At 40.6% G+C, this 22,476-nt stretch overlaps 1 protein-coding gene across 1 annotated transcript; it reads right to left on the bottom strand.

The window, feature by feature from the left end:
* Positions 1-16,747: 16,747 nt before the first annotated feature.
* Positions 16,748-22,212, bottom strand: CETN3 (centrin 3). The gene is made up of 5 exons (XM_053474961.1): positions 22,091-22,212; positions 19,694-19,829; positions 18,430-18,544; positions 17,663-17,854; positions 16,748-17,035 (listed from the first exon to the last, which is right to left on the bottom strand). Exons 1-5 carry the CDS (start codon positions 22,105-22,107, stop codon positions 16,992-16,994), a joined length of 504 nt encoding a protein of 167 aa, XP_053330936.1. The 5' UTR covers positions 22,108-22,212; the 3' UTR covers positions 16,748-16,991.
* Positions 22,213-22,476: the final 264 nt, after the last annotated feature.

Below are 22,476 nucleotides of genomic sequence, written 5' to 3'. Positions count from 1 at the left end.
CAGTGCCTACATTAATACTTACTTACACTCTCAATCTAATTCACTCTCTCATGGTCTCTAAATGCTTCCCTACCTTCTCTGCCGACGCTTTCTCTTTCCTTCCTCTTCTTCTGTTAAAGCCAAGCAGATGTATTTATTTAGGCAGGCGGCTAGATCTTTATCCTAATTTATTTAACTCCCTTCATTTTCCTTTAACCCCTTAAGAACCAGGATGTTTTTATCTTTTTGTACCCTTCTGGACCTAGGCTCTTTAAACTTTTTTTGTGATGCTCATGTTTAACTGTAATTTTCTTCTCGCTCACTTAGTGAACCCCACACATTATATATTGGGGGGAGTTCGGAACAAGCTTGCTTTTTTTAGATATCATTATCATTTTTTAGATCATCATTTTGATCAAATCATATAATTTCCTATAAAAAATAAGAAAATATTGTTACAATTTGAAAAACCCCCCACTTTGTATCATCTATAACAGCTAAAGAAAAAAACCTGCTAAATAGATTCTATGATTTTTTAAGTTTAGAAATACCCAATGTTTTTATGTTTTCTTGCTTTTTTGCAAGTAATAGGGCAATAAATACAAGCAGCATTTTGCTAATACAAAACCATTTTTTTCAAATCTGTCCTTAATCTTGTCCACATGTCCTATTTGGGACATATTTGAAACCAGTCAGTTCAATTTACCCCATCAACCCATGTATTCATAAAATAAGACACCCCAAGGTATTTCAAATGCTGGTGTTTTAACACTTTCCATGCACTCATTTTACTACCAGCCTTTGTCAAACTTTGTTAGTAATTTATTTTGTGGGGTTTTTTTCCACTTAAATTTACATCTCCTGGTATATGTAATTTCAAAATAACAACCAATATTTGTTCAGCAACATGCATGGCTTTGTCAGGTTATTTGAGGACTAAAAGACCACATTTGGGGCATCCGCAAATCAGATTTTCAACTTGAAATTTTGACTGCTGGTCCTTCTGCCCCATGTCCTATTTGGGATTCCTTTGACGCCGTCCGATCTAATTTATCCCAATCAAACCATATATTTTTAAAAACTAGATATCCAAAGTATTTTAAATTGTGGTATTTTAACATTTTCCATGCAGTAGTCCTACCAGCGACCTTTGTCAAAGTTTGAGGTAGTCATTTTTTTTTGTGTGTGTTTTCATTAACACACATTGTACTTCAGGCATGAATTTATAGCTCTTGGTATATGTCATGTTACTTCATAAAACCATATATATTTTAAAAACTAGTGTGTTCAGCAACACCTGAGTACAGTAATACCATGCATAGGTTTGTTGGGTTGTTTGGGACTAAAAGGCCACATTTGGGTGGTGCACATTTTTTTCTTTTTTCATTTTTCATTCTGCGCCCATGTCCTAAATGGGATATCTTTGGACCTGGTCAATTTAATTTACCCGATCAAACCATACATTTTTTTAAGCTAGAAACCCCATGTGTATTTGAAACTGTAGTATCTAGTATTTAATTATTTGCATGCTAGATGGCTTTGAGATATGCAAATTATACATAAAAACTGCCCTTAACCCGGGAAAAGAACCATGCCATGTGTGGAAGAAAGAAAGGAAAGCATCCAACATCTAGCGTTTATCCCATTAAATTTGTGGTTGTGGCAGTCAACTTACAAAGTTAAGTTTGGGTGTATCTGAGGTCCTTAGGCCATGTGGTCTCATGGAATATAGTTTATGGGAGTTATTGTCATAGTACGGGTGGCATCAGCACACTTTTATGGTGCAACTGGAAAAAAGTTGAAACTCGCATGATTTGAGTTACACTGACATATCACACATATGTGCTCAGGAGATTACATTTTTGAACTTTCTTTCTTGTTCCAGTGAGCCCAGCATGCACCATCCATCCCAAAATATGCCTTACATGTGAAAAGGTAGAGACAAAACAAAATGAAATTTTGTTAAAATTGTGCTTGCGCTGAGTAGGGTGAGTAAGGTGTCTTTGAAATCCACAGGTAATGTGCATAGAGATATTTTTACCATCAAAAGCATGAGGTGCACTTTCCTGGTTCAACTGTAAAAAAAAGTTGAAATCACTTTACATTCTCGTGATTTGGTGGTCTCTTGGGACCATGTAATGCTGACATACCACATATATGTGGTATCTATGTGCTCAGGACTAGTGGAAGGTATGTTTTGTGTTTTCTTTCTTGTTCCAGGTAGCCCATGGTATAGCATCCACCCAAAACATACCTAGCATATAAAAAAAGGTAGAGAAAAATCTGTTAGATTTATAGTTGCCAGTTGGAAAGGTAAGTGGGGTATCTTTGAAATATTCAATTATTTTTGTATTTTCTTTCTTGTTCCAGGTAGGCCAGGGTACAGAATCCATTCTCAGACATGACTGGAACATGAAACAGATGGGGGGGTTAGAAATCCTCTGTTCTTGGAAGATTTATGGTTGCTGTGGGCATCTGTGTGTGAACACCTTTGGAGGTGGTGGATCTGTGGTGGAAACATTCCCCTTATCTGTCCTTTCCTCATACAAGAAACTAACAAAATACTAATCCATTCACTTGTGATATCCCTTCTGGATTATTGTAACTACATATTAACTGGTCTCCCCCTCTCCAATCTATCTGAACACTGCTGCTATTCTAATTTTCCAATCCTACTACTCTTCATCTCCTGCTCCACTGTGCCAATCACACCATTGGCTCCCTGTACCCTCTAGATTAAATAAAAACTCCTGACTTTTAAGATGTTAAATTCCGTACCCCTATATTTCTACTTTCAATGCAAATAGACTCCATAAATCCTCTTTGTTCCTCCCATGGCTTGCATCTCTCTTTTACTGTTATTATCTCTTCTCACTTCTCTGGATTTTCCTTCCTCATTCCATCAAGTCTTTCTCCCTCTTACTGCAATTTCAGAAGCTTTCTAGAAAAAAACATCTATTTTGAAAACATACTGTACAACCTTCCCTCCTAACACCCTCAACCGGGCATGCCAAAAAGCTTCTGCCATGCTCATCTGCAGGTTCTCCAAAGTGCCCTTACTACAATTAACCCATCCTCATCCATGAAGGCCTCTCTTACTGTCTCACTTCCTTTCAACCAATTTGTTAATTGACATCAGTTTCCTTAATTCAGTTGTTTTCGTTCAGTTTATACTTCACATTAATTAGGATCTGTGCCCTATATTATACTTCTTAGCTTTTTTATGACAATTTGATGTGATTGTTAAATGAATTCTGCTACTGCAACCTCCACTCTAGAGGTATTCTCTGCATCTACCATCATTTCTATTAAGTAATATTTTCTATGCACAACACATATAGGCTATTGGTGTGGCGTTTGTGAAATATGGATAGTAGTTTTGGAGCAAGGTGGTATTATCACTTGAAACAACCAATTGAATGTTTCTGCTGATTGGACCATTCAATTGGTTACTACGGGGGTATGACCTCATTTCAAACTTTGCACCAGAATCACCTTTTATATGTAATGCCAACTGCATCAGTTGTGGTTTTATTTAAAGAAAAGACTACTCAAACCAGGTTTCTTCTATATTTAGCGAATGCAATGGGTAGCATAATGGCAAACAGTGCAATCATGTTTAATTTAGCAGTTTTGATCTAATGCAGTTATGAAGTCAGCATAGCCTCCTTACGTCTTGCACAAATCCTAATTATTGGATACAATGGAGGCAGGAGGTGGTAGCCTTTTCCTTTGCCAATACTAAACATTGCATGTGGCAGTAGATAGATACACACATTATATATAGACACATATATAAAATCTATTTTTGCTCCATGATTGAGGTAGCTTTAAAATGACTGCATCCCAACAAATAGCGAGAAAGATCTTTAGATGCTGCCTCTAGATAAGTATTCTCACCTTACTCTTTAAAGATGGCTATCATAGCTTTGTTATGACTCGCCATAGCTACAAACTTCTTCAAGATGTTTAAGGTCTGGTTTGGCAGAGATGGCACAGCCCTGAGAATCTAGGCTAGGAGTCTGAATAAAGTAAAACAATATTTTGGACATTGGAGCCTCAGAAACCTTACCAACTGAGGAAAAAGTCCTGGTTCTACGCAACTACACTCTTCCCCTGCTACAGCACATGGCCCAGCCACAGTACTGTTGGCTAGGAGTTAAGTTTTTAAAGTTTTTTTTAACTTAATCTACTCCTCCAAAATGGAGGAAAACACACAGTCAAGTATAATCACCCAACCAAGGACTGAAAACGAGTGCCCAATACACCAACTTTGTTGAGAGACTACCGTATTTGCTCGATTATAAGACGAGGTTTTTTCCAGAGCAAATGCTCTGAAAAATACCCCTCGTCTTATAATCGGGGTCGTCTTCTCAGACCCCCCAAAAAATGTCTGCTGGGGCCATGCTGCTTACCGGTCGCGAGCAGCGTCTCTTCTGTTAGAAGCAGGAGGACAGGAAGCTTGCAGCGTCCTCACAGAGCTCTATCTCCCCCTCCCTCCTCTGGGGGCGGGGCCAGAGAAGTTGCTCTACAGCCGGTCCCCTGCAGAAGTCTTCGAGTGAGAGATCTGCAGTTCAGGTAAGGGGGTGGGGGAGGGTTTTTGGGTAAGTATGTGTGATTAATGTGTGTTTAATGTGTGAAGTATGTGTGATTAATGGAATGAATGAGTATTTAAATGTGTTTGTGTGTGATAGCATGGATGTGTAAGGGGGGTGGGGGTTGTAGCATGGCATAGGGAGGCTGTAATCCCACTACTATCATCCCCAGGTTCCAGCATGTACTGGCTGCCTTGGCTTGATAGGAGTGTGATTGCTGTTAGCAGTTTGATATATATATATCAAACTGCTAACAGCAATCACACTCCTATCAAGCCAAGGCAGCCAGTACATGCTGGGTTAAAAGGCATATCATGGGGCTGAGTGGCATATAGGGGGTTAAAATGCATTTCTGGACCTCCAGAAATGCATTTTAACCCCCTATATGCCACTCAGCCCCATGATATGCCTATATACCTCCAGAAATGCATTTTAACCCCCTATATGCCACTCAGCCCCATGATATGCCTTTTAACCCCCTATATGCCAGAGTGGCATATAGGGGTATAAGGCATATCATGGGGCAGAGTGGCAAATAGGGGGGTATAAAGCATTTCTGGGGGCAGAGTGGCATAACTGGGGGGGGCAGGTTGGCAAATAAAAGGAAATTTAAAAAATATATTTTTCTCAATCATAGCTTTTATTAAACATGAAAAAATAATTTACATGAATTAATATTTACTGGTAAAACTTTTTTCCTATAGGGTCGTCTTATATTCAGGCTTTTTGTTTTTTTCCTAAATTAATATTTTGATTTTGGGGGGTCGTCTTATAATCGGGGTCGTCTTATAATCGAGCAAATACGGTATTTTGTGTGTAACTGTGTGCGTGGGACTCCAAGAAAAACTGCAAATGACTGCTTGGAACGCCATGTGCCGTCTTTTCTTGCTTTAACTCTGGAAGAGCATAAAATAAGACAAATAGGGCAGATCCTTCTCTTACAGCTGGACTACATCCTGGTTTAACCTTGATATTATAAAGTAGAGGGCATTGAATAGACAAAATACTAGACTCATCAGTGACAAAGACATGGAGCCAATTCCAGCGATTCCTTATATCAGACTGTTTGGACCAATGGGGCATCGAACAGGCTAACCAGAAGACACAAGGTAACGGCATTGTTAGCCATTCAGGGAGATCCCCACCCTATATTGCACTACAATCTTCCCCCTCTATCTTCATACCCCACAAGTCCTCATGTCAGTGACACAGAGTATTTCTCCTTCACCCAGAGAACCAGAGAAAAGGTCAGAAACCCAGAGAGTTCCCAGGCATGGCAATGACATAACCTGGGGACAAATTTGATTTGGGGCTCAAAAGAATGAAAAAACCCTAAAAGACAGGACATAGGGCACAGTATATGTAAAGAACAACAAAAAAAGGGGGGGACACGGTGCCACCGGCCTGTTGACTTGAGGTGATGAGAGACCTTTTGGGGCAAACCTAAAGCTGAAAGTTTCCCTTGGCTCCCTGTTTCCTTTGGCTTGGGCCTAACATGCATGCAATAAATAAAAAATAATGCAATAAATAAAAAAAATTAAAAAATGCAATAAATAAAAAAACTAAGCTGTTGTAAACTGAATTAAACTTAAAATTAAACAGCTAAATTTGTCAATCTTAAATAATATGTACTTGTCTGAAATTATTTCGGTATAATTATATTCATGTTACATGGGATTGTTTTTGGAAATTTACAAACCAGTGAAGTCTGTAGAGAAATGATTTTAGAAAATATGTGCTCCTTGTGACATGACAGATCCCTGGAGAAAGAAACCGAACAGTCTTATCCTCAAGTGACCTGTTATTACAATTTCATTTGTAGTTTAGCATATTTCAAAAGAAAGATCACATTAATTTCTCCTGGCATAGATTTTCCCTCCTGCGTACTTTCCTTCATTTCATTCGTCACATATTGGCGAATGTATTGCAATGTAATGCCCAGTAATAAGATGGAAAACTGAACTTTCTTTTTTTGTTTTAGTCTATTAAGTGCAAACATTTTTTTATTTGAGCAAGGCATTCTAGATTATAATAGTGTTATTAGCCCTAGACTAACGTTAATTTGGTGATCTTGCTTAAGATAATAAAATAAAGCAGCTCTCGTTTGCCATATTTTTTAAACACATAAAAACATCATTAAAATTTATGAAAGTTCGATAATGCCTTTCAACTTATTTTTCCGTCATATGACTACATTAAATAATTATTGGATCCCACGGGAATAACATTGTGACAAATCTGATGCCGTTATAAGGGACAGTTATGAAAAATGACTGCTTTAGAGGGCACCATATGGCATTGTGTGCTTGCCCATGAGATGTTGTTAATGAGGCACCAGGAACAAGCACTCGCTCTCCCCTAGAAGCTTCAGGATGGAACTCGGCTGCAACGAACTGGTTATTGTTCATCGAAAGACTCTCCAAGCAATGTGGCGAGCTGCAGGGACATCAGCTTTGCAGCTCAAATAACATGAAGACATGACCATTCCTTCAAGTAATTGCTTTTTAAGTTGCAAAAGTGGAAAATTTAGCATTGAGTTTGCCATCATGTTAACCAAAGAACTGTTTCCTAAATAGGTTTTATGGCATAAAAACAACAGAGAGGCTTTTGAGAAACCTTTTTTTACTGTTCCAGTGAAAAAAGACAAGAATTCAGAATCTTCTTGTAGTTACATACCATATACTGATTATTTTGAATATTTTCATCATCATGTTCTAGACAGCTATTAATGTGAGAAGATTGCCATCTTGTGGCCAGTCGGGAGATTACAAGAAAGGATTACACATCCACACGGGATCCTATATCCTCAAAGAGATGGATCTCACTTTGGGCTCAATTCTATTAGCTGTCTAAATATCAATTTGTGTTAACTGTGGAGACCCCCCCCCCCATGATTTTAGACTACAATTCGTTCCTTTTGTGATTATCTACTTTAGCCAATTTGATTGCCCTTTTGCAATTTTTGTGTGTACATTTAAAAATAAATGATGCTGCTGATCTCTTTGATTTATATGCTTGAAATGCAATTCTCTTTTTCCTTATTTCCAGACTGACTGCTCTATTATGCCACATTGGTTTAAACTTGTTTGTTTTGTAGTTCTTACCCAAGCCTATAAATGTATTTAACCCCTTCATGACAATGGCTGATTTTATGTTTTGTACCCTTCATGACAATGGTTTTAACATTTCTGCGTTTAGCTGTAATTTTCTTCTTTCCTGTTTACTGAACCCATACAAGTTATATATTATTTTTTTCTCAGGACAATAAGGGTTTTCTTTAAATAATGGTATCATATCATAAAGTATGAAACATGGTAAAAAAAATGAGGGGAAAATGACTTTTTCTGACTTTTACTTGAAAAATATTATTTCATCTATCAAAGCTAATGAAAAAAACTGCTAAATAAATTCTACTATTTGTCCTGAGTTTAGAAATACCCAATGTTGTTATGCTTTTTTCTGCATGTTATGGGGGCAATAAGTAGTGTTTTTCTGTTTCAAAACCATTTTTCTAAATCTGGTAATTCTTCCACCATGTGGTATTTCGGGTATCTAGCCAATGCAGTTTAACCCATCAAACCATATATTTTTGAAGACAAGACACCCCAGGGTATTACAAATGCTAGTATTTTAACTCTTGCCATGCACTAATTCTACCACTCGTCTTTGTGAAACTTTGTGGTAGTCATTTTTTTTCTACACACATTTTACTTCAGGTATGAATTAGCAGGTCCTGGTATATGTCACTGTAACACAACACCCCAATATGTGTTCAGTACAGTGTTCATGTAATCTCCTGAGTACAGTGATACCACCTATGCATGGGTTTGCCTGGCTGTTTGCATGCACACAACTCTTTGCATGCACACATTTTACCACCAGCCTTTGTCAGTAGTATTTTTTGTGTGTATTTTCCCCCCTGCATGTTATACCTTGGGTATGAACTTACAGCTCCTGGTATATGTAACTTTCACACAACACCCCAATATGTGTTCATCAACATCTCCTGAGTATAGTGATACCCCACATGCATGGGTTTGTCAGGTTGTTTTGGGGCGCAAAAGGCCACATTTAGGATGCGTGCATTTTTTAAATTGGACATTAAACATGTGGTCATCCTTCCCCGTGTGTTAATTGGGACATTGTTCAACCAAGCCAATTCAATTTACCCCATCAAATTATACGTTTTTAAAAAGTAGACACCCCATGGGCAATTGACTTGCCAGTATTTTAACTCTTTCCATGCGAGAATTGTTTGAAGATAAAGCGCTAATTTTAGGACTTGCTCATAAAAAGTATTTTATATATTCATAGATATATATATATATATATATATATATATTATTATTATTATATTTATTATTTACAGTTTTTGAACTGGAAGGTTTTCCTGATGGTTAACATGTTCCCATTTTTTATTTTTTTACACATTGTGATTAGAAAGCTGGGCTCCATTGACTTGCATGGTTGAATGCAGTACCTGTATTCAACCTGCAAGGGGAGCCAGATTTCTCAGGAGAGTCTGTAGAGACCCTCTTGGAAACTTTTTTAACTTCTTTATTTTTTAAAGGACGTGGTGCCATCATGCGAGTGGCAAAATCACTTGCAGTGGCGGTTGTGACTGCTCTCTGTACTGTCGTCACAGGCGTCCTGGCTTTACAGCAACACCATTTGGGTGCTGAAAGCGTAGATTGCTTCCTGATACTGTTGAAACAGTCCTGGCACGTCAATTGACACAACCCATCGATTGTCATCAAGGGGTTATTGTTTAATGGTATGTTTTCTTCTTCTGTGTTTATTTTTTTTCTTTCAATTCACCCCAGTCAACTAGCTCCAAGAATGCCCTTAACCTGTTAAAGTTGGCCTTCCTAAAATGTAATATTCTGGTGGCCCTACTAGTTTGCTTCTGTGCACTAATCTCCAGTGTCATCATAAGCTCTATGTTAGTTTTCAGCTAAGCTTTTTACCTAGTGACTCTACTATTTGACATGAAGCGGTCATTTGACAGATTCAAAAAGTTGCTTCCTTATGCTTAACTGCAGTATTTGTTCCAGTAGTCAATGTCTGGGTAATTGAAATCTCTCATGATTAAAACGTGACCCAGATATGCAGCTTTTTCATTTTCGGAAAAAAAGATCTTTGCCCTCAATACTAATTGTGTAGCATATACTAATAATGTACTGCCCCTTTTAACATCTGTGCAAATTTCTACCGATAATGCTTCAACATTAGCACCATTGTCACCGCATACTATTTCTTTATTACTAGGCCTTAACTAAAGGACTAACGTAAATATATACCCCTCCACCTTTCCTATTTACTCCATCCTTCCTAAAAAGTATATAAGCATTTAAATTCACTGCCCAGTCATAAGAAGCGTCTAACCAAGCTTCAGTGATCTCAATTAGGTCATAATGGTCTTCACTTGCCAGTAGCTCTAGTTCCCCCATTTTATTTTTTTAAGCTATTGCATTTGCTAGCAACTAGTAAGGTCGCGACAAGTCCTTGTTTATTTTCTTTGTTGTAGTTTAGTTGTTCTCTTATCTACACAAATCATTTCACAATTCCCAAAGTAAAGCCCCGCCATAAATCTACACTAGCTACCCCTTTAATTCTATCTTCAACCCCCTACATCCTAGTTTAAAATCTTCTCTAAGTCTCTAAACATATTTTGCCCCCAGTGCAACTCCCTCAGCATTGAGGTGCAGCCCATCCCTGCAGTAGAGTCTGTAGCTGACCGCAAAGTTTGCCCAGTTGTCTAAAAAGTCCAAATCCTTCTCTTCCGGCACTGCTTTTGCAGCCGCTGATCAGAGCCGTAGCTAGCTCCTTTTGCTCCCGAATGGAAAATTTTGCCCCCCAGCTATTTTTTTTTACAGAGGTTGTTTTATTTACACTGCCCTTACACACTGCCTTTATTATTATTATCTTTTATTTATATAGCACCTACAATTTACGCAGCGCTTAATACAATACATATATTCAAGGGGTATGTCAAGACGAGAATTGACAGACTAAGACAAACCGATACATTAGGTGGAGAGAGCCCTGCTCGCAAGCTTACAATCTTGAGGGAATGGGGTGACAAACATAAGTTCAGCCGTGCGGCAGCACTTCTGAATAAATTGTGTGGTTTTGGTATGCCACCGTTGGTGTTTCAATTGTCGGGGGTAACATTTAGTAATTAGAGCTATGCTGTCGAGAGATGAGGCAAGTGTATTGTTATAAAAAGAGGCTGCTGCATCTGGGCAGGAAAGGGTTAAAATGAAAGGTCAACCGTGGCATACCAATTCCATAAACGCGCATACACGCTACCTTTACACACACCTGCCCACAGGGGCACCTGATGAGCAGGGCTGGTGGGGGAGAGCACAATCGTGTAGCTGCCTCGGCAGTCCCCTGAAGACCGGCCCAGGGGACGCAGCCTCCCCCCCCCCATAGAATCGCTGATTTTTAGGGGCTTTGTGGTGAATTACATTGCTGGCAGGACCCCCTACTTGCCATTGAATTACTCATTAGAACAAATGTGTATTATGACAGCTGGATCATCACTACCCTCTGCCAATAATCTGTACAGCCGGTCCACGACATGCTGAACCAGAGCACCTGAGAGACAGCAAATGGTTTGGCAATCAAGGTTTTGGCGCAGATTACCCTACCTACCTTCCTTATAATGGAATCCCCTGTCAACAAAAACCGTCTAGCCTTTCTGTCTCTCTCTGTACTAGAAAGGATGCTCACCTGGCTGCTAGGTGAATCAGCCTGCTCCAGTAATGCTAGACCTGAACTGATCGCTCGAGCATCATTATACAAACTTTCAAACATACTGGTTTGATTAAGCCCAGAACACTAGCCTCTCTTGGCCTATTGCCCATATTTCCTCTTTAATTGACATAATTTCCTTCAGCATAGTTTCAATTGATTTCTCAATTACTGACATGCCTTAAACATCTGTAGTTGGCTAAGTCTTCCCTACCTTTTGGTTTTTGAAGTGATACTGCATTTGCCAACTTCCAATGTTCTGGAACTACTCATGCCAATAGTTCTTGTTAAATAAGTCTGTTAATGGTTTTCCTCATAACACTCTGACAGTATTCTGTCTAAGCCATCTGAACTACCAACAATCTCTACAGCTCATCCTGACTCGACCAACCCATCCCCATACAAGCAGTCCTCTCTTATATCACTTCCCCTCAACCAACTAGATTGTAAGCTCACAAGAGCAAGACCTCTTCTCATTTTGTACCAGTTTATTATTGTTTGTGATCTTAAATTTAACCCGACTTTGGATTTTAAAGTGCTACGGAATCTGCTACCACTATATACAAACTCTGGTGGCCCCCTTAGCCTTTTCTCATATCCCTCTTCTCCTAACACCTCAGCATACTCAGGTGTCATTGCTAGCACAATACCTCTTTTTTGCGCTCCTGAAACCGTTTAATGTTTTTGTGCTATGACTGCTGTGGGTCCTGAGTTTTAGTGCATAATTGATCGACTCCGATGAACTCATTCAATTATTGACCGTACACAAATGTATATGCTTGGTTAATCTTTTGATGGCTGTGTTCTGTTGTGTAAATGTCTGCCATGTGTATGATGCATATCTTGTTTTTGAATAAGCTCAATTAATCAGTGTGAGACAAATCCCAGCATCCTCAGTACTTAGCAAAACTCTCTACAATGGAAATTAAATTAGTACGTGTGACAGTAAATCAATTATAACGATCAAAAAAAACAACTCCCCAACCCACAGCAAACTGTATTTTATCGTGTCCAGCATTTTTCTCTGTGCAACGTTTTGCTGTAGACCATTTCTGTGTCTATTGTTATATCTTTATACCGTATTTGCTCGATTATAAGACGACCCTGATTATAAGACGACCCCCCAAATCTTAATATTAATTTAGGAAAAAAAGAAAAAGCCTGAATATAAGACGACCCTATAGGAAAAAAGTTTTACCAGTAAATGTTAATTCATTTAAACACTTTTTTTAATAAAAGGTATGCTTGAGAAAAATATTTTGGTTTTATTTCCTTCTATTTTCCAACCTGCCCCCCAGTTATGCACATCTGCCCCAGAAGTGCCTTATACCCCCTATATGCCACTGTGCCCCATGATATGCCTTTTAACCCTCTAAATGCCACAGTGCCCATGATATGCCTTTAAACCCTATATGCCACTGTGCCCCATGATATGCCTTTTAACCCTATATGCCACTCTGGCACTTAGAGGGTTAAAAGGCATATTATGGGGAAGAGTGGCATATAGGGAGGTTTAAGGCATTTCAGGAGGCAGAGTGGCATTAAAGGGGTTAAAAGGCATTTCACAGAGCACTCTGCCTCCAGAAATGCCTTACACACCCCATTTAACACTCCCCCTCCCTCCTCCAAACTTACCGGTGCTTCTGAGTTGGGGGGGGCGCATAACACAGGAGGGTCCAGGTCCCCTGCATCTGAGCCCCAGGTGCTTAGTCCGGACAGCATGTAGAGCTCCACGCGAATCGCGTAGAGCTCTACACGCTGCCCGGACTAAGCACCGGGGACTCAGAAGCACCGGTAAGTTGGAGGGGGCATAACACAGGAGGATGCAGGTCCCCTGCATCCTCCTGTGTTATGCCCCCTCCAGCTTACCGGTGCTTCTGAGTCCCCAGTGCTTAGTCCGGGCAGGGTGTAGAGCTCTACGCGATTGTATCGTGTAGAGCTCTACGCGATTATATCGCGTAGAGCTCTACACGCAGCCCGGACTAAGCACCGGGGACTCAGATGCACCGGTAAGTTGGGTCGGGGGTTAACACAGGAGGATCCAGGTCCCCTGCATCTGGGTCCCCAGTGCTTAGTCCGGGAAGCGTGTAGAGCTCTACGCGCAGCCCGGACTAAGCACCGGGGACTCAGAAGCACCGGTAAGTGGGGGGGGGGGTTTAACACAGGAGGATCCAGGTCCTCTGCATCGCTGCGGGGGATCTAGATCTTAGTCTCATAATCAGACCTATTTGAGGTCTGATTATAAGACGACCCTGATTATAAGACGAGGGGTATTTTTCAGAGAATTTGCTCTGGTAAAAACCTCGTCTTATAATCGAGCAAATACGGTATTTCTGTGCCTACATCTAGAGAGTCTTTCCTGAGCAGTCTGCCATTATGCCACTGCCAAAACGCTGAGAATGACAACATCAATAAAGGGTAGTTATTCCCAGTGGCGACTCTAGAAACAATATATAGGGGGGGCACACAAGATACCAGTCAAACTGGGGGGGCATTCATAATTTCCAAAAGTAATGTGCTATGGAATTATACTTTTGTTATTGGGCTAAAATAATATTTGATCATTCAACATGGGAAGCCTGAAGCCACAACTGAGTGCGACTAATCCTTGAAATAAATATTATAACACAATAAATAACTTTTCCACTAAATGATTTCAGGGCCTTGAACGTTTTGTCCCCTGAAGTCACTACAACTTCAGGAGGGCATTTTATCTCTGGATAAATATAAATTAAATAATTCCTACTGTAAGTTAAGTGCCAGGAAACAGATGACCAAACACACACACCAACACAGGCTCTGTCACACCAACACCCAGACACACACATCAGGACAGGTTCTGCCACACCAACAACCAAACACACACACACACACCAGGACAGGCTCTGCCACACAGACACCCACACACATCAGGACAGGCTCTGCCACACCCACATCCAAACACACACACACCAGGACAGGCTCTGACACACTGACACCCAAACACACACCCTAGGACAGGCTCTGCCACACTGACAACTGAACACACACACCAGGACAGGCTCTGCCACACCAACACCCAAACACACACCAGGACAGGCTCTGCCACACCAACACCTATACACACACACCCGAGGACAGGCTCTGCTACACTGATAACCAAAAACACACAAACAGCAGGACATAATGTACATCACAGACGTCTACATCAGGATGGATTTTTCACACTGCATTGTCGTTTATACCCCCCTTAGTGTTTTTGCCCCTTGTGTATTGATGCTCCTGCTGCCCATATATATATTAATATTAGCCCCAGTTGCCGATAGCAGGTATAGATCAACACATTAACACACAAACCAAGCTTTACATGTATAGATCAACTGATATTCACTTGTGATCTCAGCACTGAAGGTATATATAAAATAAACAGAATCAGACATACAAATCCTGTATTTGCAGGTATACAATAGTATATGAAACGTAGCATTGCAGGTATAGATCAAATAAATACATGGAAACAGCATTGCAGGTATTAATCAACTGAATAAGACATACAAACACTGTATTTGCAGGTATACATAAATAATGTATGGAAATATATAGATATGGCTCTACAGAATAACGCAAAAACCCAGCTTTGCAGGTATAGATCAACTGGAATTCACATAAAAACACGTCATTAAAAGGTATATTTAAAACCCCCTAAATTACAGGCATAGATCACAGGTTGCGTCCACACTGCCCACACAGCAATCACACTCCTATCATACCAAGGCAACCAGTAACTGCTGGTACCTAGGCAAGATGGGACTGTGCTTGCTGTGAGCAATCACACTCCTATCATGCCAGGTCAGCCAGTACATGATGGTACAGGGTGGCTGTAAGTGATGTGTAGACCCCATACTGCTGGCAGCATCAATACACAAGGGGCAGCTAGCTAGGTTTCAGCATGTACTGGCTGACTTGGCATGATAGGAGTGTGATTGCTAACAGCAATCAAAGTCCCATCATGCCTAGGTTCCAGCACTTACACATCCAACCAGTAAATGCTGGAACCTAGGCATGATGGGACTGTGATTGCTGTTAGCAATCACACTCCTATCATGCCAAGTCAGTCAGTACATGCTGGTACAGGGTGGCTGTAAGTGATGTGCAGACCCCATACTGCTGGCAGCATCAATACACAAGGGGGGCAGCTAGCTAGGTTTCAGCATGTACTGGCTGACTTGGCATGATAGGAGTGTGATTGCTAACAGCAATCACAGTTCCATCATGCCAAGGTTCCAGCACTTACACATCCATGCTATCACACACACACACACATTCATTCATATACTCATTCATTCACAGATTCATTCCCTCAATCACCCATACTCATTCAAACACCCTCCCCACCCCCTTACCTGCACTGCAGCTCCTCGATGCCGCTCACAGACTTCAGCAGGGGGCGCAGCCTCCCTCTGCGTTCTCTGCTAGCTTCCGCTTCCTCTATGCAGTACAGAAGACCCTCCCACAGGTAAGTAGCAGGGCTCGAGGTGCGGCCCAAGTAAGATCGGTTGCCCTGGCTGCCGATCTTACGCGGGCCGCACCCTCTGTCTCCTCCACATTAAAAAAATAAATAAATAATAATAAAAAAAGACGGGATTTAAAGTCGCATTGCGACTTTATTCCAATTTCGGCAGGGGGGCAACAGGGGGGTCAAGGATTAACCTAGGGGGGGCAATTGCCCCCCCTTGCCCCCCCGTAGCGACGCCACTGGTTATTCCCCGCCCTTTTTTTTAATTTAGGTTACCAGTAAAGCAAATGTTTGCATCAAATGATGTCATGCTCTTAGGTGACATAGTGATGTTCTTTCAGAAGCACGGTTTATTTCATTTCCCTTTTATTTGCAGGCAGCACCACCGGAGCTACAGTATTTGCTTGGTACTAATGGATTTGCTTTTTATGTAATTTTTCTGTATGACAAGTGATTATTTTTATATTGGGATGGACTACTTTCGATTCAAAAGAACCCTAGTATCGATTTTTCTATTGTGCAATAAAAACAAGTGGTGAGATACCAGTTAACAGGTCATGACAAAGACATTACTATAGATGAATGTATAAATAGCAGAACAGCACTCCACTATTTCTGGTGCTTGAACTGGGCTCCACCAGCACCCCAAAATATCACAAATAAAGTCGCTCAGCACTCCAGTAGTTCAGTGAGGGATATTTAATTCAGCAACACGGGCAACGTTTATGGAAAATTTGGTATTTGAGCTTTCAGATTACAGTGGGGTTTATTCACTAAAAGGAGGGTTTGCGGGAAAGATGTAGGTTTCAGCTACCTCACATTTATTCATTATGAAGGCCCACCGCTGGCATGTTCTTCCAGCTAGGAGGACTGAGCTGTACATGTACCCCGATTTTAAAAGTTAAGCACAGCACAAAGATAGATTTCAAAAGTATTTATTTTCAAAAACTTCATAAAAAACTATTTTACAAATAAAAAGCATACTCAAAATGTTGAGAAATATTAGAATTTAACATCATATGCTACAAAATTCTAGACGTATTTAAATAGTATTAAATGCTGGTCCTTAACGGCAAAAAACAACATTCTGGCAAACATCACTAGTAATCCTGTTGGTGAATTTCAACATGCAAAAACCTTGGTCACATCCAGCTTGTAAACTGCTAAACGTCTCCGGTCATTATGGAAATAAACTCTTCTTGATTTACTAAAGTAGAAAGAACAAAAAAAAAATTGATAAAAGTGACTCTTTTAAACTATGATTTTTCTAATTTTTTATATATATATATATATATATATATATATATATATATATATATATATATATATATATATATATATATATATATATATATATATATATATACATACATACATATATATACACACACACACACACACACACACACACACACACACACACACAAGCTAAAACCAGGTGTGATAAAAATGCTATGATGTAAATACTTGGTATGGCCACCCTTTGTCAAGAATTTAAAAGCAAATCCATCGCGATACACATATAGTGATCGCAGAAAGACTTACAAGTCCAACTAAATCAACCCTTTTTCAAATCACCTTTTCCCTTATTAACACTTTAACACATATCAATCTTCCTTGACTTCCTGTACTTCTTCTGCTGGAAGTCTAATCCTGGAACCATATGAAAAGTAGAATTTTCTCATAAATGTTCCACTGTAGCTTTCACCATATAACATTGGGGGATATTGTGGATGAATCATAATAAAACATTGCATACAACTGCTCCTAAAGCAATAACTCAGTGAGTTCACCCTCGAAGCACCCTACACAAAAAGTATCCCACTGAACTTACTTTCACCATCACCATCTTTATCGAATTCTTCAATCATGGCCCGAAGTTCTTCGTCAGTCATGTTTTCTCCAAGCTCTCGTGCAACTCGGCGTAGATTCCTCAAACTTATCTTTCCTGAATCATCATCATCAAATAATTTAAAGGCCTTCAGCATCTCTTCTTGTGGATCACGGTCTAGTATTAAGTCAGTAACTAAACACAAAATAAAATATTAAGGTTTGACCATGTGGGTCTACATATTTTAGGAAATAGGTTATTTGTTAGTACCAAATATTTATTTTACAATACATTTCTATGCCATATGGTAAAATAACATTATTAGACATTAAATTAATGCAATGAAAACTCAGTTGCTCTCCGGGACAGGGTATATTTTTTTTAAACTACCCAAGTGAAAGAAGATCGTCCATTAATTCCTTTGTGACTAAGTGACAGGAGCTTTTTTGCTTGATCAAGGACAGATAGGACGAAAACCAGTAAAAAAAAATATATATATGCAGTTTTAATTAAATGTAGAGTAGAATAATACCTGCATACTATTTTTTTTTTTACACTTTTTTTTTTTTTTTTTTTTTACTTTTTTGATTGGAGATCTCCTTGAGGTCTTTAAAGACTTTAAAAAAAAACAAAACAAAAAAATAAATGTAAATCATGAAGAGGTGGAAACATTGTTTCTCCCTCTTTTCACTTTGATCCCTGTTGCTTCAGATGACAGCAGCGATGCTAGCTCCTGCTGATGGAGGAGACCCCAATGAAAGGGCACTTACCAACTTCATTAAAATCGTCAAATGAAATTTTGCCTGTTGTGTCACCATCATAATCTTTTAGTATCTTTAAGACGTCGGCTTTTTTAACATCAAATCCCAGGGCTCTCATTGCTACCTGCGTGAGGAAGAAAAAAAAATACTTAAAAAGAACACATACTTCCCCAAAACTTTTATTCAATGCCACAACTGTTGTACTAGTCCTCTTACGCCACATGCTATTTTACCACCAATTACAAGCTGCATCCCAAAACATATGAATACATATTTTGCCCTAATGAAGGCCATTACAGCCAAAACATCAGCTCAAAAAAAATATTTGGATTGAATCGAGCGTTCTCTGACAAATTGAGCTTTCATATAGCTAAACAATATTCATCAACTCAATCCCTGAACATAATATAGATACAGTATACAAATGGGGCTATATGTGGATATGTGCGTGGGGTCTGCTACCGTTCCAGCAGCCTATGATTAAGTGTCTGTGGATACGAAACATGTAAGGTATTTTCTGTTTTCATCCCCTTTTCTGATGTCTTGAGGTTAAGCAGTGCAAATTATTTACTACCGCGGCATCCATTTATTTCTACTGCAGGTGGGCTTTCCGGCTTGAGTAAAGAGGCTTTGGATTTCTTTTCCAGTATATGCGCTGGCAAGCGCGGTTGGAACGCCATCATAAACTCCAGGATTATAGTGACTTTTATTGCTATTATTTCATATTTAGCTTACTTGATCAGCATTCATTCACATTTGGCAACCATCCAAGAGCAGTAGTGATCACAGCAATCCACTGTAGCTCGAAGAATGAATGGATGACTGATTTTTGGCAAGAAGTTACTACAACAGTATTTATGAAGTCGCAATAGTTATGTCCATATAAATCCAAGGTAGTGGAATTAGTTTTTTTTAAGTTATCCATCTATTTCAACCATGGACATGAGATTAGGACATTCTTAGAAAACAGATGTATATCGCTTTTACCGCATGTGAATATTTATTTTGAACACAATGAAAACGCTTTTGTTTTTCATTCCATGATATAACGAACCTTCTTACACAGTGGACAACAGTCATTGGAGAGACAAAAATAGACACAATCAGGCTCTGTATCCAAAGCTCATTGTTCTAATAGCAGTCACTGACGTGGGAGGTCCCATTAGATGTGTAGAGGAAGTGGCTGGAAAGGCAAACCTCAATTTCTTCACAAAGAAGACCAATATACTATTGAAAACTGACCCAGCCCTGCAATAATATCCAGACACTTTACCTTAAGTTCATGATAATCTATGGCTTTATCTTTGTCTGTATCAAATAACTCAAAAGCATCTTTGATTTCTTGTTTCTGTTCCTCGGTCAACTCTTTTCGTTTCTTCTTTTTTAATTTGTCAACAGCCAATTCAGTCCTGCAAGAAAGATAACCGGTTAGTTCTAATCACTTAATATTCATCCAATATTGTAAACATGCATTTTTAGATAACAAAGACCTCAAAATACAGCGCTAAAGTATACCGTATCGGCCCCAATATAGGCCGCACCCCCCCACTTTGTCTTTAAGGTGGGGGGGGGCGGCCTATAATTGGGGTTAAGCGCAGAGATGCGCAATGCATATCGCCAGATGCCCGTGACATGCAGGGGACCTGGATCCTCCTCTCCAGCAGCCGGTGGACGTCTGCACGATGCACGTAGACAACTCTGCTGCCAGAACTTCTATAACGGAGCAACGGCGTGACATAACCCTCCAGTGCTCCACCATAGAAGCCCCAGTGAAAGTGCCGGCAGCGGAGGTTGTCTACGCGCATCGCACAGACGTCCCCTGGCAGGCCCTGCTAGACACCAGGGAGTCTGGGGGTGCATTGATAAGTCGGGGGGGGAGTGGCATATCAGGGGGGGCAAAGGGGAATATCATATCCGCTGAAGATATTTTAAGGGATATATGGTGTTATTCCTAAAGAGCAATTTCTTTGTAAAGTTTAAAAAAGTGGTCATACTACCAGCATCAGCTTTATACTTACACCCAGTGGTCCTTGTCAAGCAGAGCTGCTCTAGAACAATCAGTTTGCACAAAGTTAAAATGACCGCAATTATGATCAAATCATTTCTTTTTAGATATGTGGACGTAGTTCAGGGTTGGACGAAACCGCGGGGGCTGCTGTGTGCCCAGGTGTCTGAGAAGACCAGCACAGCCACCCTGAGCCCGCCCCCGAGCCTGTGATCACTCCCACTCAGTGATTCCGTAGGCTGAAAACGCGATTGCCGGCAAGCTAGCAAGTGCGTTTTCAGCTGCCACAGACAGCTTCATGGAAGGGGGATGATTGCTCCATGAGAGCGAAAGTGCAGCGTTAACCCTATCAATGGCATTTTAGGGGTTAATTTCCATTTTGTACGGGGCTCTGCTGCTGGTGGTCTGCTAAACGAGCCCCCACAAGCCCTTTGATGACTCCTGTAGGCATGGAAGCCTACAGTAGTCATCAAAGAGACTCCTCCCTGCAATAGCTGGTCTATAGACCAGTAATTGCATCCCAGCTGCCAAAGGCAGCTTCAGGGACAGGGGAAAGGGTTCTTCGGTCTCCACATGAGTGTGGAGACCAGCCCCAACCCTCCCCTGCTGCCTGATCGCTCCATGAGAGCAACAGTGCAGCATTAACCCCTTCAATGCCACAATTGTGTATGACACATTCGTGGCATTGCAGGGGTTAACATTTGTCCCGACAAAGATGTTCCAAAGAGGAGATGGAGGCAGAATGACCAGATTTGGAAAAAAAAGGTTTGGAAATCATAAAACGCTACTTGTACTTATTGCCCAATAACAGCAACAACAAAAAAAGGCGAGTTAAAGATTTTTCAAAGAAAAGTCATAAAAGGAGTTTTTTTTTTTCAAATTTTCACCATGTTTATTATTTTTTTTATAGTAAATAAGATGATATATAACGTGTGTGGGTACACTAAATGGGTGAGGAGAAAATTACAGCTGAACACAAGCACCGGTTCTTAAGGGGTTAAACATGCACGGGATAGGTAAACGGCTGTCCTGGATACAGAACAGATACCAGGAATAACTACTCTCTAGCCAACAGAGCCTTAACTGAACAGATCCTAAACTTGCAGTAAGAGACATCAGAAGAGAAAGTCCGTAAAATCCTACAAAAAGGGGGAGTGAGAGCAGAACTCTCAGCAGACAGAAAGAGAATAAAAGGTCAACACACAGAAATAAACAGCAAACTGCAATAGGGCTTCCCCCTCATGTCATCAGGTCGGGTGCTACCGGACTCATCCCTCAGTGGACAAATAACAGGTGGCATTCCCAGCCCAGGGCTTTATCCCATTCTGCTCCAATCGGGGGAAGCTTAAACCCAGACTGTTGTCGTGCCTTTAGGCCTGGAATCTGCTGTATGCAGGATGCTTTTATTGTGCCCGGTCAACCGTGGCCACCAGCTGCTGGTGGCAGTCTAGAAAACAGTCCATCAGTACGATCAAGCCTGGCTGAGGTGATCCACCTTCTATTACAACAGGAAACCAGCAAATCCCCAACCTATGCGCTACATATATGCCACGATCGCACACCATAAGCAGATCAAGGCCTAAGCAGCCCACACAAGACATGCGACTGTATTACTGTGACACACACAAGTGAGCCCGAAGGCTACCGACAGACACACACACCGACCTTGCAGCCAAACTCATCGCGCTCTTCCGGCCGCCCGCACTCCTCGCAATCCTTTACACACAACGGAAAACATTCAAGTCACATACAGTTAGCCCCGCCTGGTAAACAACAAAGCGCTCAGGCGATTGGTTAAGTTCACGACCACGCCCCTTAGCAACGAGACCGGCTTGAAGGCAGTCGCACATTCTGATTGGAAGAGTAAGCCTTTCCGACGTCACGGCAGGAGAGAATGTCTTCTTTGTGTCCATCCTCTGGAAGGTTACGCCGGAGGGGCGTGCCCTACGCAGGAGGGGCTAATATGTATGGCGCGTGTATATAAACAAAAAGAGCGGCAATGTAGTGTGAATTCCAGCTGTTCTTAATGTCCCCACACTCTCATGGAGTGG

The sequence above is a fragment of the Spea bombifrons genome, chromosome 1 (assembly GCF_027358695.1).
Source record: "Spea bombifrons isolate aSpeBom1 chromosome 1, aSpeBom1.2.pri, whole genome shotgun sequence".
NCBI classification, from domain to species: domain Eukaryota; kingdom Metazoa; phylum Chordata; class Amphibia; order Anura; family Pelobatidae; genus Spea; species Spea bombifrons.
The sequence above is the reverse complement of the archived record's forward strand: the minus strand, read 5'-3'. Positions and strand labels throughout refer to the sequence as shown.

Excerpts from the sequence above, each read along its gene's own strand:
- CETN3 (XM_053474961.1), bottom strand. Across the intron at positions 17,855-18,429 it reads TGACGATTTTAATGAAGTTG|TTACTGACTTAATACTAGAC; the intron begins GTAAGTGCCCTT and ends TTTTGTGTTTAG. Across the intron at positions 17,036-17,662 it reads TAAAGATGGTGATGGTGAAA|TAAATCAAGAAGAGTTTATT; the intron begins GTAAGTTCAGTG and ends TTTCTACTTTAG.